This window comes from Lissotriton vulgaris, chromosome 7, assembly GCF_964263255.1.
Source record: "Lissotriton vulgaris chromosome 7, aLisVul1.2, whole genome shotgun sequence".
In the NCBI taxonomy this organism is placed as follows: Eukaryota; Metazoa; Chordata; class Amphibia; order Caudata; family Salamandridae; genus Lissotriton; species Lissotriton vulgaris.
The window spans coordinates 185,571,185-185,586,874 of record NC_141695.1 but is presented as its reverse complement, the minus strand read 5'-3'; the positions used below and the strand labels follow the sequence as shown (position 1 = coordinate 185,586,874).

Here is a 15,690-nt window from a genome sequence, read left to right as displayed (position 1 = left end):
TGTCCTGTGTCTGTTCAGAGCGCTCCAGGGTATGAGCCATATGCCTAGGAGACCATGTGCTACCTAGTCAGTTAATTGTATGTTACATTGGCTATACACTACTTAACTATCAACTTTATTACCATTTTGCATGTTTATTTATTGTCTATAAATAGCTATTTCTCTTTATCTATTGTTTTTTCAAGTAGCTGCTGCTTGAAGCTGGCTATGTAGTATTTCAGCACTAAGGGCCAGATTTACAAAGATGCCAGGAAGTGCAGAGCAGGACCAGCAGTTCCTACACTGCATTGTGGGAAAACGAGAGAAGGCCACCATATCTCCTTAGTGCTGCTGCACAACTATGCCATCCTGCCACATGCATGCCCCTTTGCGCTATAGTGCAAGGGTGTCTGTGTGCATCTGAAACTAGCATACAGTTTGTACTGGAAGGGTATCCCTCTGTTACACACTACTATGCTCACATTAACTTTAAAAGTATGTGTGCTGTGCAGTGCAGCTCACGTGCAAAGTTGGACAACCAAGGATAATTAAAAGCATTTCATCTTTTTAATCCCTGTTTTGAACTGGCATTTTTTTTGGGTGAAAAACACTGTCTACTGTTGCATTAGAAACCAAGGCAGTTTGCATGGGAACGCCCATGTACCACTCATGAAACTCCCATCTGACTTAGGGTAACACAAAGCAGCACTATGCGCTGCATTGTGTTTCTTTTAGGCAACTTACCTTAGCTACCTATGATTTACGAAAATGTTTTGCGCTGGTTTGTTTCACATTTATGAGGCACACCTAGTGCAAAAGGTTTGTAAATCTGGAGCTTTGTCTTTGGGAAAGTTTGAGAAATCTCTCCAGTGAACCAGCAGCACATGTCTGCTTGCTTACTGATTACCACTGCCTCTAACAATGAGCATAGCTTCCTATAATGTGCCTGCAGCAATGTCACTACATCCTGAGGCCTGAGGGTCTAATCACACCCCACATTTATGTTTTTTTTAAATGATATACTATGCGTTGCAGGGCGGACATTTTCCCTCCTTGCATTAGTGTCCACAGCACCCCTACTACTCCATTACTTCTAACGTAGGAGTATTTTGAGTATGGCAAAATTAATGCTTGGATGACAGAGTCAGAATCCTGAGTGGTACTGTATGTATGTATGCATGTATGTATGTGATATTTTCATAGCGTGAACCTAGCCAAAGGCCAGCAGAGCCCTCATCACGTTTTCAGTCATTCGTCTGTGAACTTCTTCAATACAAACATAAAAGGAAGAGATGCACGAAAAATAATTCAGCGATTCAATCACTGCTTTCTAACACCGGATTCATCCACCAATGGTATTTGGTAAAGGATTCGCACGGAAAGCATAATTTCATGAAATCCATTTAGACTGTACTTACATTCCACATTGAGCGTGGTATTACTTCTAGTTAATGCTCCAGCAGTGTAAAAATTTGCTATACAAATCAGTTGTTTGCGGTTACCCTCTCTGGTAACCTGGAAGGTGATCTCAGATATGTGGGTCTGTGTTCCATTAGCATCAGTAACTGAGCGATTCATTGTAGAATATACAAAGCTCCAGTCCCCAGACCAGGTGATGTTTGGGGGCGTCCCTGAGCACCGCCCGGGGGCCGTACAGTTGATGCTCACGTTTTTACCCTCAATCAGTGCAGGTGGAAGATCAATTGTGGGCTTATCTTGAAGACCTAAGAGACAAGAATAAAGAGATTAGTATGGTCAAATACATAATTATTATTGTGCATTATGCGGGCAGCAAATGTCTCTAGGTAGCTCTTTTAGCTTGAGTGGTGCACCTTCCTTAGATTAGTATCTTTACAACAGCCATTAGGTATGGTGTGTTTTTAATTCAGCAACTTCCTCAAATTTGGATTGGAAAGAATTTAAAATGAACACCAGTGTAAGCATCTCTTCCCTGCAGGAACAATATTCCACTTAAAGCCTACAGTCTATTTCACTCATCAGCATATTTGAACAATGTCCACAAACATTTCACTACGCAGTGTTGCTTAGTTGTGAACATCGCGCAACTCTGCCAATTGGACTTGCATTCTGTATGGTTCTAAACTTTTTTCCGTCAATTTGTGAAGTTCCAAAATTCACTTTTTAATGAAAATATTTAGTTAGACAACATTAACAATACCAACAAAAATCCTGAAAATAGGGCACACATTTATCTGAAGTACATCATCACACAATACACAATTTTGAAACTGAAGATCGAATTGTCTGGCTGCTCGTCCACTCATAAATGAGTGGCTTCTTTTAAGCAATATGGAACCAGCTTATAATCAGGCCTGGCACCATTCGTGTGATTGTGTCATCACATTTGCACACTGACAACTTGCACTTGGGCTGACAGCAAACTCTTAAGAGCGGGATCCTTATATCAAGATCCCATAAGTAATGCTCGTGTATGATGTCCTATCCAATCTCAGCTGTATTTGAATGTAGAGTACACTGTAAACATCCTCTCCACTTCCAGCGATCAGACTCCTAGCATGGTTCTGAGTGTAGAATGGATGACAACAAGTGCGCAAAGACAAAAAATACAGATGGAACAAGCCTCCCGCTTTAAACATAAATAACCCTAAATCGTTTTTTTATGAATAAGCAATGAATAATATGATGTACAAATATGATAAAATCACCAACAACTAAGTGCATAAAAGCAGCCAAAGCAAAGAAAGAATAGGGGGGGGGAAGAAATAGCAAATATGGGACACACATTACACATGGAATTCCACATGGAACACAAATATTTCAGTCTGTCCTCACATACTTAATCATCCAACCATTTACAAGGTCTCTCACGGTATTGCAGGAAAAGTACCATTCACTTCAAACATAAAGGATTTCCTTCACGCTCACATCACCTTCAATAGATGTATCATATTACCTAGTGGGCACAAGATCTGAGTATATACACAATCTGCATTCACCTTCAGTACTGGAAAACTGAACATGTTAACACACGCTAATGTTAGAGTAAAAAAGCAGATTTTTCTGATTAACCCTTTGCATGTGTCAGACAGCCCCCGGCCATCCAACCTCACGATGGGCGTGTGCGGCAGACGGCTGTGGGCTGTCTGAATTGAGCCTGTGTAGAATTCGCCCGCACGACAGGGGAATTCCAGCCACTCCCAAAGGGTTAAGACTAACCACTGATACCAACAATGAAGGTTAAATGTTCACCTTGCACGAGTGTTGAGAACAATATAAAAAAATGAATTAAGTTGAATCATCCAGCATCTTAAAAGTGTGATTGGTTAGTTACAGAATGGTAAAGTCAATAACGATAGTGATTATGAGATGATTATATAACTATTTATTTAAACTTCGAACAAACATGTTGTGAAAATGGGATCTATGACAGAATTTCGACAGACAGAATTTCGACCTACACAAATATCGGCGTAATTATATCGATAGCAAAAATATCGACGCCCTATGTACAACATGGTAAGTACCAAAATATAGAAAAATTTATATCGATGTTAAAAATATCGTTGTTAAATATATCGATTTTTTTTAAAATTTAAAATAACATAAAAAAAACTGTAAATAATACTTATTAATTACTTAAACATATTTAAATATATGTAATAATTGTTAAAAAAATAATAATACATATTTAATAAAAAAATAAAATGATAAATCATATATAATATATAATTACTTAACAATAATTACTATTCCCACTCCAGTGGGTGCAACAGTAGGGAAAACTGACCCTGAACACTAAAAATACCCCTTTACCCAAAAACCTAAAACTGACCCTGAACCCTAAAAATACCCTTTTACCCATAAACTGAAAACTGACCCTGAACCCTAAAAATACCCCTTTACCAAAGAACTGAAAACTGACCCTGAACCCTAAAAATACCCCTTTACCAAAGAACTGAAAACTGACCCTGAACCCAAAAAATACCCCTTTACCCAAAAACTGAAAACTGACCCTGAACCCTAAAAATACCCCTTTACCCAAAAACTGAAAACTGACCCTGAACCCTAAAAATACCCCTTTACCCAAAAACTGAAAACTGACCCTGAACCCTAAAAATACCCCTTTACCCAAAAACTGAAAACTGACCCTGAACCCTAAAAATACCCCTTTACCAAAGAACTGAAAACTGACCCTGAACCCTAAAAATACCCCTTTACCCAAAAACTGAAAACTGACCCTGAACCCTAAAAATACCCCTTTACCCAAAAACTGAAAACTGACCCTGAACCCTAAAAATACCCCTTTACCCAAAAACTGAAAACTGACCCTGAACACTAAAAATACCCCTTTACCCAAAAACTGAAAACTGACCCTGAACCCTAAAAATACCCCTTTACCCAAAAACTGAAAACTGACCCTGAACCCTAAAAATACCCCTTAACCCAAAAACTGAAAACTGACCCTGAACCCTAAAAATACCCCTTTACCCAAAAACTGAAAACTGACCCTGAACCCTAAAAATACCTCTTTACCCAAAAACTGAAAACTGACCCTGAACACTAAAAATACCCCTTTACCCAAAAACTGAAAACTGACCCTGAACCCTAAAAATACCCCTTTACCCAAAAACTGAAAACTGACCCTGAACCCTAAAAATACCCCTTTACCCAAAAACTGAAAACTGACCCTGAACCCTAAAAATACCCCTTTACCCATGAACTGAAAACTGACCCAGAACCCTAAAAATACCCCTTTACCCAAAATTAATTAATATTACAAATAAATTACTTCCCACCCTATTCCCCTATAAACCCACAACCCGCTCCAGTAGTAAAACATATAATTTAGTTAAAAATATACATAAATTATCAATTAATTAATCAATTAATCAATTAAAATAAATCATTGCCAATTAATATTTAATTGCAAAATAAATTAATCATTGAAAAATAATTATTTAATTACAAATAAATTACTTCCCACCCTATTCCCCTATAAACCCACAACCCGCTGTGGTAGTAAAACATATAATTTAGTTAAAAATATACATAAATTATCAATTAATTAATCAATTAATCAATTAAAATAAATCATTGCCAATTAATATTTAATTGCAAAATAAATTAATCATTGAAAAATAATTATTTAATTACAAATAAATTACTTCCCACCCTATTCCCCTATAAACCCACAACCCGCTGTGGTAGTAAAACATATTATTTACTTTTATATATTTTTAAATTATAAAAACATATTAAACACATATTATAACAATTAATTTAAATACTTAACTAATATTTCTAACACATATTAGTAAATCGAAATTACTTACATCGATATATGCTATCGATATTAGTAATTTCGATATTACTTACCTTAGGGTCGATATTCTGGCCATCGATATTCTGGACATCGATATTCTGTCCCATCGATATTAGCAACTCGATATAAGTTTAGGTCGAAATTAAAAACTCAATATTTTGACTGTTTACCGTGAAAATGAAACATGAAAATGTAGCATTTTTTGTAGAGTGACGTGACAGCATATATAGGTGCAAAACATTTATGTTACATGTTGCAGCTTTACAATTTTTAGTATAAATGGTTAATATTATGTAGATTCTAGTTTTGTGAGAATGCAGTAATAAGCTATAATTACAGTTGCACATTTACGTGGACTGAACACTAGCAAACCTTACATAATACTTATATGAGAGATATTTAAGTGATTTTATAATGGCTTTTTAACATAAATTAGTTTTACTCTAAGTGAGATCTGAGTTTGAAAGATGTTTGAATTAACTGTTCTCTTTAGGCTGTGTCATTTCCATGGCCTGATGTGATGCAATGAACTGTGACACATTGTCAAATAAATGTTGCTTATTTGTTCTCATCATGCCACATTCCTTAAAGGACGACCAGTAATTTTTCCCTAATTCATCTTTGTGTGGATTCCAGGAGAAACGAACCTTTTGACGGTGGCCATGATCAAGCAACAATCCTTAAATTTTCTGTCAACAAACCTGTGAGGATGCAATCTACTGTTCTTCCCATGATATGCATGAGAAAACATTCTGGAGTATCAATTTGTACTTGCTACACAGAAGTGTGATCACATGTTATCACTCCACAGTGGACTTACAGCAACATCATGGTGACAAATTTACACTATGAAGACTATTGCATTTAGGAGGAGCCTGCTTTTTACGTCTTCAGCCATTAGCCACTGCCATACCTTTTGAGCTATTATTCCTGATGACTCTGTTGGCAATGCCATTGTTCCAACACTAACTTAACTTTATTCTGGCTGCCGAACTGTCTTGTTTTTGCTATTGGCTTATGCTAATGAATTTAATTGCTGGGTTATTTGGAGATGTCTGGTGCGAATCCAGACTTCAATTTTCTTAATAAATGCTCCATTCCCCAGTGCCTATAATAATGGACTTTCCCCTCATGGACTTTGACTTGAATCCTGAATCTCTTTGAAAGATTACTAATTAAATCATCCTATTACCTTGAAAACCATTCTTTGTATTATTTGATGTATTGACTAAATGGTTAGGGTTTTGCCGCATGCAATATTATGCATGACAGAACTGTTAAAAATGTTACTTGTGTTAATTTTGAATTTATAATACAATAATCAATTTATTTTAAAGATCTGTTGGGAGTCATTCATTTGATATTAATGTAATTTCTTTGAAACTGTTTGGGAGTTGGCTACCAATTAATGGTCCTCATTGGGTAGAGCAACAGTGAGTATTCCTAAATTCCATCCCTTAGTACGACAAAGAAAGGTCCATCAATGACTCTGTGGTAAAGTACTAGTAATTAGATTTGAAAAGATTAGCACTCTCATGGGCCCTGTTCTAGATGACCTTCAGTAAAAATTGCTTCCACTGACACACTAACCACTGAAAATATGTCTTCCCAACTAACACTACTTGCAACAGAATAATTGTTATCATCATAGTATGCAGGAATCAACTGCACACCAATGTCCTCTCCTCTTTCAGTACAAGGAACAACTGAAGTTTCTGAAACTTTCCTCATGGGATTTCTAACAAACCAATTAGCACAGGAATCTCATGAGCCTGAAGGATCTGAAACTTTCTGAAGCGAAACTGAATAACAAACAACCTTGCCAGGAACATCATCAACTTTAAACATGTTGTGGGTCTCCATGTACATTCTTCTATATATACTAGACGTTGCTGCCACTCTATTCAGTCAGTCAGTAAACTTTATTCACTACAGTTCCGGAGCATAAAAGAAAAAATATAAACTAGAACATCCGTTAAAATTCAGTTTTTACTTCATTTTCTCCCTCAAAATGATACAGAATCACGCTTTCTATAAAACCCAATTCACATTTTAACAATACCATTCATTAAAATAATCTACATCATAAAATACAATTAAACATATAAAATACATTAGGACGTGGACAGCTAAAACAGAAATTTTAAAGTAAATTATTAAAGTTCTTTAGATTAACCACAATAAAAGAAGACACATAAGAATAAAGTGAAAGTGCTTCCTTGAGGTTCCGAATGTTAGTAGTACAGTTACAGTACCGTCCCTACTATTGTCCTTTCATGAAGGAAGACGTCTTCTTAACCTTAGACACTGCCAAATGAGCAGTGCCATGGCCTGGCAAACAAGAGGGTCATCAAGTTGTTGCAAGAAATAAAGAGCAGTTCTATACTGTCTAAAATGATATCTTTTAAGGGGGGAACATTTAGATATTGCTTAGGAGCCCTATACAGCCAACAAAAAATGCAAAATATGCAGGTTAGTTTGGGAGGAGGTTCCATCACATGGGCAGGGGGCTAACTCCTTCTGAGAGTAACATTTACCGGATTAGCCCAACATTGATGGTAAATAGTCAATGCAAAACTTTGTTAGCACAAAACAATTCTCCTGCTTCTGAGTACCAAGCAAATGGGTTGCATGCATGGATAGGAGGGAATTGAGCTGAAAGATAGAACTGCAGCTTTGTTGTTTATTGGACTCTGATCTTTTAGCCAAAGCCTTAGCTAAAAGCTATTTCTTCAACTATCTCTTGCTACAGGACAAACAAGACTTTTGTGACACAAATAGCTCAGGGAGCCCTATATCCTCCACAGTAGTGTTAACATATAAAGTCCTGTGTATATCAAGAGCAGAATGTATTTTTAAACAATCCTTGAGCACCTGCTGATTTCACAAAGCGATTTCGATTGACCATATTGAATGCCATAGCATGAGTTTGACCAGCTTGATTTTGTCCATAAAAATGGGCGTTCCTACCTCATCTGGCACACCACATTAGAGCAGCTATGTAGGACTGCTAGCAGAATTGTCATGAAAGCATCCTGAGCACACTGAATCTCATGAGTATCGACCAGGCCCCAGATAGCTGCCCCATATGTGAATATTGCCATGGATGTTGTCGCATAAATCATCAACAGCTCATGCAGTAGCTTCATTCCCAAATTTTCACTAAAACTCAACAAAGCCAAAATGATCTTCCCTAGCATGACCATTCTGTTAGACACCATTGGCTTTCAGGAGTACTTGTCATCAAAAAGCACACCTAGATACGAAAAGCTCATCGTCATAGCCCAACCCATCCCTTACTTGTTAATGCAGAAGACAGGATGGTTCTTTGGTCTGTTGCTGCATATCAAGGTGAAAGTTTTGCTTACTTTGACCTGTAAATCAAACTCCTTTATGAAAATAGTATAGTCCGCTATTAGACTCCGCAATGCTCGTCCAGTCCTTGCCATGAGCACAGCGACATCCACATAGAGGAGGTTGGGTAGGGGTCGGGTGCCAATATAAGGGATGTCTCTAGATCTCCCCACCAGGGTTGTCTCAACTCAGTTAGTATATAGGGAGAAAAGGAAGGGGGCAGGTACACACACTTGTTGTATCCCTGTTTGATTTGGAATTCATGTGTGCATTCTCCCGCTTACACAGGCACTCGTCTCTGAGTACAGCTGTCTGATGAAAATAAGGATGGCGTCCTCAATTGCCATTTCAGACATAAGTGTTCAGAGCTTTGAGTGTAAAACACAATCAAATGGAGCTGTTATGCGTATAAATGCCAGGAATATAGAACCATTATTGGCCAAGGCATATATGTCATTTAGCATATTCAGATTGATACATTGGTCAATAGTGCCCAGCCCCTTTTCAAAGCCATACTGTGTGTCCACCAGAGTGCTGTTAGCCTCTGCCCAATCCTACGGTCTATGTAACAGTATGCACCCCCATACCTTGGCGGTGAAATCAAGTAATGAAATTGGTCTATAGTTCTTTGGGAGTGACTTATCCCCCTTTTTGTAGATTGGAACCATCGTTGATTTTTACCAGGAGGCCAGTGGATCCAACCCTTGCGATAGCAATAAACACATTTATAAGAAGAGACCAGGATTAGGTCAAGTTATTGGCTTGCTACCATGTGATCTGCTTACAAGAAACATGGGAGACTGAACCAAGTTATTTAGATGCATTTCATGCACACCATTCTTCAGCTATTCCTTCTAGTGTTGGCATAGCCAAGGGTGTTGTACTCCTGCTGCTTGCAAACACTTTTTTTCTGGGGAAGAGATCAAGTTTAACAAGTCCCTATATTTTCACTGGCTTGTGTGCCTGATTGCCAGGGTTTGGGATTTGTTAATTGTTAATTATTATAACAACTGCTTTAAAGAAAACACTCCTCTGGAGGTTGGAGCCCTGAAAAAGCGTTGAGGTCTATTACAAATAACCATTCTAAGCTCAGAAAAATCTCTGGGTGACTGACTTCAATGCCCATCACTGCCTGAGTTGGGAAGCCAGTGTGTGGGTTAACAGATAACAGGGAGGGTAGCCTGGTACACTTTGAACACAGTGAGTATGGTGATGTCCTTAGCACTTTTTTGGTGAAGCTTGACCACCTAATTATGAATGATGACCTGTATCTATCAAATTGCCCCCCCCCCTACTTTAAGGGGAGTTAATACCAAATCGACAATTGACTAAATTATAGTATCTGAGGCACTAGGTAGTTGGATGCTTGACACTGAGAGGGCAGTCACTGGTTTCAGTGATCATACTGCACTGTCTTGGAGTTTGAAACTAGAAGGGGCAATTAAATCCCAACATAGGGTGGGATTCAAACTGGTCCTAAGTTGGTAAAATGGTTTTTCCATAAAATGGAATAAGGTGGATGAAATCAGCTTCCTTCCAAGTATTACGTCTAACGTAAAGCAAGCCTTGGCATTTGATTGTCACCTCAAAAAGTCGACACTTTATTCAAAAACCACGCTTCTCCATTACTTAACTGTACTGCATTATGCAATTTTTCAATAACTTTTTGATCCCCAAAGAATTTACTCTCTCCCTTGCACACCTTCCAGGGTTTCTTCACTATGGCCCTTTGTCCGACAGTAACACTCGCCAGTGTGGCCTTACATTTTTTGTCCCGATACCTTTTATATTCTAGCTTATATTGTATCTAACTTCCTAAACTGGAATCTTAACCATGACAGCTTCAACTAACCATACTGGGTTATCTTTCGTCTTTGCACAACTTCCCCACATTAAACGAAAACTTGAGAAATAAGTGGCATCATTGACAGTCATCCTATATATCAAACAGTTAAAATCCTAGAATTCACAATATTTATGGGTTGCTTAGCCAATTATCCTGCACCTTTAAGCACACAGTGAAAACTTTCAGCCACACCAATATCACTAAAGTTGTAAAGGGAAATTGTTCTGTGTGGAATGCCAAGTCTCTCCAAATGAATCTTACCCTCATTGGACTAAAACTGAACACTAAGATTACTAATTAGTACAACAGGTAATTCCACACAAACAACCACTTCAATCATAAACTTCAGGAAGGAGTCATCATAAGCTCTTTTCGCAATCATGATAGCTGGTCAGCATGAAAAAGTGTTTATGAGATCCATTTGGCCCCGTGTTATCAATCACTGTGCACTCCCAATGTTTTCTTGTCGAGTCAGGGTCACATATTGGTGGAATCGAGGTTGTCACATACCTATCTTTTACCACACATTATGCACAATATCTTTCCACTCTCTCAATAGCAATAGTAATACTGGCTACCAATGCATTATTCGTTTTCACAATACCTACATTTTCTCCATGTCGTTGCTTTGGTAATCAATTCCCCTAAGCCTAAAAGAGGAAAAGTTATTTCTCCTCACAAAACAATGTTCTATTGTCTTGGACAAGAGCTATTCTTGTACTTATCCAACACATCATCCATGTACTCTGACATTGTAATTGCCATTCTCAACAAATCAATCTAGTATAACATATTCTTTCCCTAGAATATACAACATATTGTTTTTGAAATTTTGGTTGGATTCTCATTGAAAACTTTGCTGTCCTTGCAGAATCATATATTATACTTTTAGATGTCAAGGGTTCACCAGAGACTTATAATCACTATGGAAAATAAATGTTTTCCCCCAATGATGAACACTAATGTTCCAAAGCTCATACACATGCAAACATTTCACTCTCTATCACAGACTATTGCTCTTCCATTGGTGACAATGAATGAGAAGCATTGGCAATAGTTGTGTCTTCCGAACTTTTCTTCTTCAGAGTCAACACCAGCCCAAACCCTTTTGAACTGCTATTCATAGGAACAATACTTCCTGTAGAATTGTCAAAACCCTTAAGTGCAAGTTCATTCACAGTTGGCAATTCAAAATATTCAAAATACATCTAACACCTTAAATCCTAATCCAAAATTCATTTTCTTTTTTTAGGAGTTGCCCATTGTGTAAAGTCCTCTCTGCAAATTTCTGCGCACATCTAGAGTAAAACTCTACTACTCCTAAAAAGTACTGCACATCCTATTTACTCACTGGTGAAAAACAATTACTAAAGGCTTCTACTAACAAGTGTCTGGGTAGCTTATCATTCTAACAAAATATAGGTTCCGAATAAGTTAATTGGCTTTCAGAAAATTTACATTGAGAATATTCTACAGTAAGCTCTTAACTATTTAAGATCTCAAAACCACTCTCTAAATTCTCATATTGTTTTCCCACACATTTTTCATAAACAAGTACATTGCCTTGAAAACAATTGACTCATTAATGATCCCGAAAATGTAAACATCATCCACTGGAAAACATCAACCACTGATGCTAATATAATTGGCATGCAATGTGTGATGGTAGTGTGATTCATACTCTTTGGTTGTAAACAAATTTGATGTTTTACGGAAGAAAGGTAAAGTACCTCTTATGTCATGGGCACCCCCATTTCTTGTCAACTGATGCTGCCAATTATTGAACTCTACATACAGGGGCAGTGCTGTCCGGGCCCCAGTGTATGTATTCCAACCCCTAAAACATGAGAAAAGTAGATAACTGCTAATTGTCATATTTAAATTTCCAGTAAGGCCATAGTACATGGGGTAGAAATAGACTCCAACTGCAAGGAAAAGCTAAATGTCACCAAAGGACTGCAGCACATGTTGTTCCATCCACTAGACTGGCAAAGAAAACATAGCTTCAGGCATCCATTCGTAGCATGACTGCAGTAGCTTTTGAACCTGCAGGGGAAACTGTCAAAATTACCCTTTCTGGCAATGAAGAAGCTTTCGTTAAAAATATTGTTGTCAGACCTGTCAGCCTTTGAGGGTCTTCCTCTAATCTTTTCCGCCTTCACCCTCCTATTTTTCTGAATTTGATTTTGTTGGCCTTAGGACTTTGTACACTATACGACTGCTAACTAGTGCTAAAGTGCTTGTGCTCACTTGTTAAAACATGGTAACATTGGCTTACACCTGATTGGCATATTTAATTAAATTATAAGTCCTTAGTAAAGTGGTATACTGTATACCCTGGGCCTGTAATTTAAAAGGTCTAGTAGACCTGCAACATTGATTGTGCCACCCAACATGATTCAGGCCTGTGATTGCAGCATGCCAGCTGCTTGAAACTGCTGATTCAACCATAAAACCCTTTTTTTTTATACATAAGCCACCATAATGTAGGTGGTAAACAGTCCATGGGACAGGGTATATTATAATTAAATAGCTCGACATTGTATCTTTAAGTTTTACATGTCTTACTAGTAAAATAACTAACAAGTACATTTTTCACCACTCTGAGCCCTACTTCTCCCTTAACATTGGGTTACCTTATTACATTTAATAAGTGTTAACGTTTGATTGGGAGCAGGTAAAGTAGTCAAGTTAGATGCAAGTTGAATTGTAATTTTAAAATCCTCTCTAATGGTAAAATAGGATTTTTAATCATAATTCTGGAAATGACACTTTTTTAAAGTTTTCATTTCCTTGTCCTAACCATTTGGTGCCTGCAACCTGTTTCTTACAGCTTTATTCTAATATATGAGGTTTCATTGGACTGGACCATCAAGGAGCACCAAAGTCAATCAGGGCCTACAACTCTCCCGGTCCAAGTCGTTGACGCACATTGGGCAAATAAAGGAGACACTGGTTTGCTTACTTACAGATCTGATAGCCCGGCTGATTGTTCTGACTGGATATGTCTGGTATACATTGGACCTAACTGGATGACCATAACACCAATAACTACGCCTTTATGGTTCAGGCGGTTTTTCCCAGAGATTCAAATTGACAAGCAATGACCTGATCCTGATTCCTCAAGACTGCAGGGCATCGAGGTGGCTGACTCATTAGTCCGGAAAGAATGACCTGAGTTTCAATAGGGAGTTGCATGTATGTGAAAACTGGCTGGGAAGTGAAGCAAAATAGTGCCTGTTTGGATTTGTAGATGTGATGAAATGCAGGGGAAGTATTCTGATTTCAATTATTATGTAGTATTCATTCCTGGACTTCCTAGGAATAGCAGTTATTGTGTTCTTGACTATGTTTTTATACTTTTGAAGACAACAGTGAATGAATTGCTCCATCTGAAGGACAGATATGTTATAATGTTGTTGAGAGGTGCCTTAGTCGAAGTTGACTGCTAGGTTAGGTGTTCTGTGAGTCAACTCAGGATAGTGACTAGTGACGTAACATTTCTGTTGTGCAAGCGTACTAAATGCGTACTAAATGCGCTTGTTAATTGTTTAGGGCACAGGAGTGAGTGTGCTAGCTACAACAAGCTCCTGCAGGTCAAGAGTCTGTTATTATGTGAAAGTAGATAGTATCCTATGTATTGCAGAAATGTCTGTTTAGAAGAAGCTGGCAGTATGGGTGATTACATCTTAAGGTGCCATGCATTGATTGGCTGGTCAACGCTAAAGTTGTGCTGCAATTGTTTAACGTTTGGCCAAGACATGCTGGTATTGGTGGGAGAATGGTAACCACAGTAGAGTAAGGAGTGCCTGAGAGTACAACAAAGAGCAACTGTGTATATAGAAAAATGTGGAAAACTTTTAAAAAAAGAAGAAAGAGCCAAGCTAGGAAGAGAAATTCTGGCCTGAAGGTACATCGGCAAAGGAAATGGCAACAAAGAGAGGGTAATAAACGTGCATGTGGCCAATGCCAGAAATACACGGGCAAATATGTCAGTGATGCTTATTCATGTATAAGCTCACAGGACAATCAAAGACAGAAGAGATTGAGGGATTAAGTGAATGGGATGATAGGAGTTTACCCGTTGACAGAGGTTGTGACCACAGAGAATGAAAAGTTCATTGCTCAAAAGAAATCTATGTGATGAGCATAGTTCGAGAGGGAGGAGGAAGAAACTTTCATAAACCAAATCCTAACACATGACAACCCCCATATAATGCAACATGGCAAGGTGCCACAGCTGCGACAGTCCGCAAGAACCGGGGGGCATATTATCAAGAACAGCAATAAAATCATCGCCGGTTTAGCAGCAGAAAACTGCCGCTAAAATTGCGATAATGGGCTTGATAATATGCCCTGGAGAATTCTAATAGAAGCCCATGTTCACACCAGAACATGGACTTCCATTGGAATTCTCAAGGGCATATTATCAAGCTCATTATCGCAGTTTTAGTGTCATTTTTCTGCTTCTAAACCGGTGATAATTGTAACACTGTTCTTGATAATATACCCCAGAGTGACCACCATGACCCCTCCAGAAGGTAGTGTACCTCCAAGTTACGCTGAGACTACTGTCTCACCCTCTGTTCAAACTTTGACGCTTGCTGGTTTGGTTAAGTACCATCTTCAAAGTGTCCTGCTTCAGTGATCACTAACATGCCTAGGAGGCATACCCTTCTGAATATACCCCTAAAATTGGTATATGTATCCAGTGTATTAAATCCTGGATCCCTCATTTCAGGGATGCATGTTACAACTGCTACTTCACAAATTACTCCACAACTTAAAGAACAGTGCCCATCAGAGATTCATTGTTTTAAATAGAAACCGAGTTGGAAGAGATTGTAAAAGGCAGTGTAGGGATGGATTTCTTAGGAAATTGTGATAAGAATGAAGTGCTTTACTTGAGGTAAGAGGCTGCAAGGTTGGCGTGAAAGCATATGCAAATATCGAAAGAGTGGCAGCTAAATGTGGATTTGATCTAACACAAAGGAAGAAGTCCCTTTGAGGGAGGTCTACAGAAGAGCATATGCACATGTCCTCTGGTCTCAAAAAGACCTCTCCCATTTCGCAAGTAGTCTCCCGAGATTAAGGGAAAATCCTGACAAATGGTACACTCAGATAGAGCAGATAGTGATGATTTTGAAGGCCCTCTGGGAGGATTTGGATTTGGTTTTCAAAGTAGCTGTCCTAAACAACCAGTGGG

The 15,690-nt window shown here is 38.2% G+C and overlaps 1 protein-coding gene across 2 annotated transcripts in view; it reads right to left on the bottom strand.

Annotated features, from left to right (window-relative positions):
• Positions 1-15,690, bottom strand: part of LOC147701152 (sialic acid-binding Ig-like lectin 16) — a 557,018-nt gene that overhangs the window by 159,066 nt on the left and 382,262 nt on the right. For both annotated transcript variants that reach the window (XM_086929911.1, XM_086929912.1), the window contains one exon: positions 1,398-1,703. In XM_086929911.1, coding sequence (XP_086786037.1) covers positions 1,398-1,703 — 306 coding nt within the window. The remainder of the gene's footprint in view (positions 1-1,397; positions 1,704-15,690) is intronic.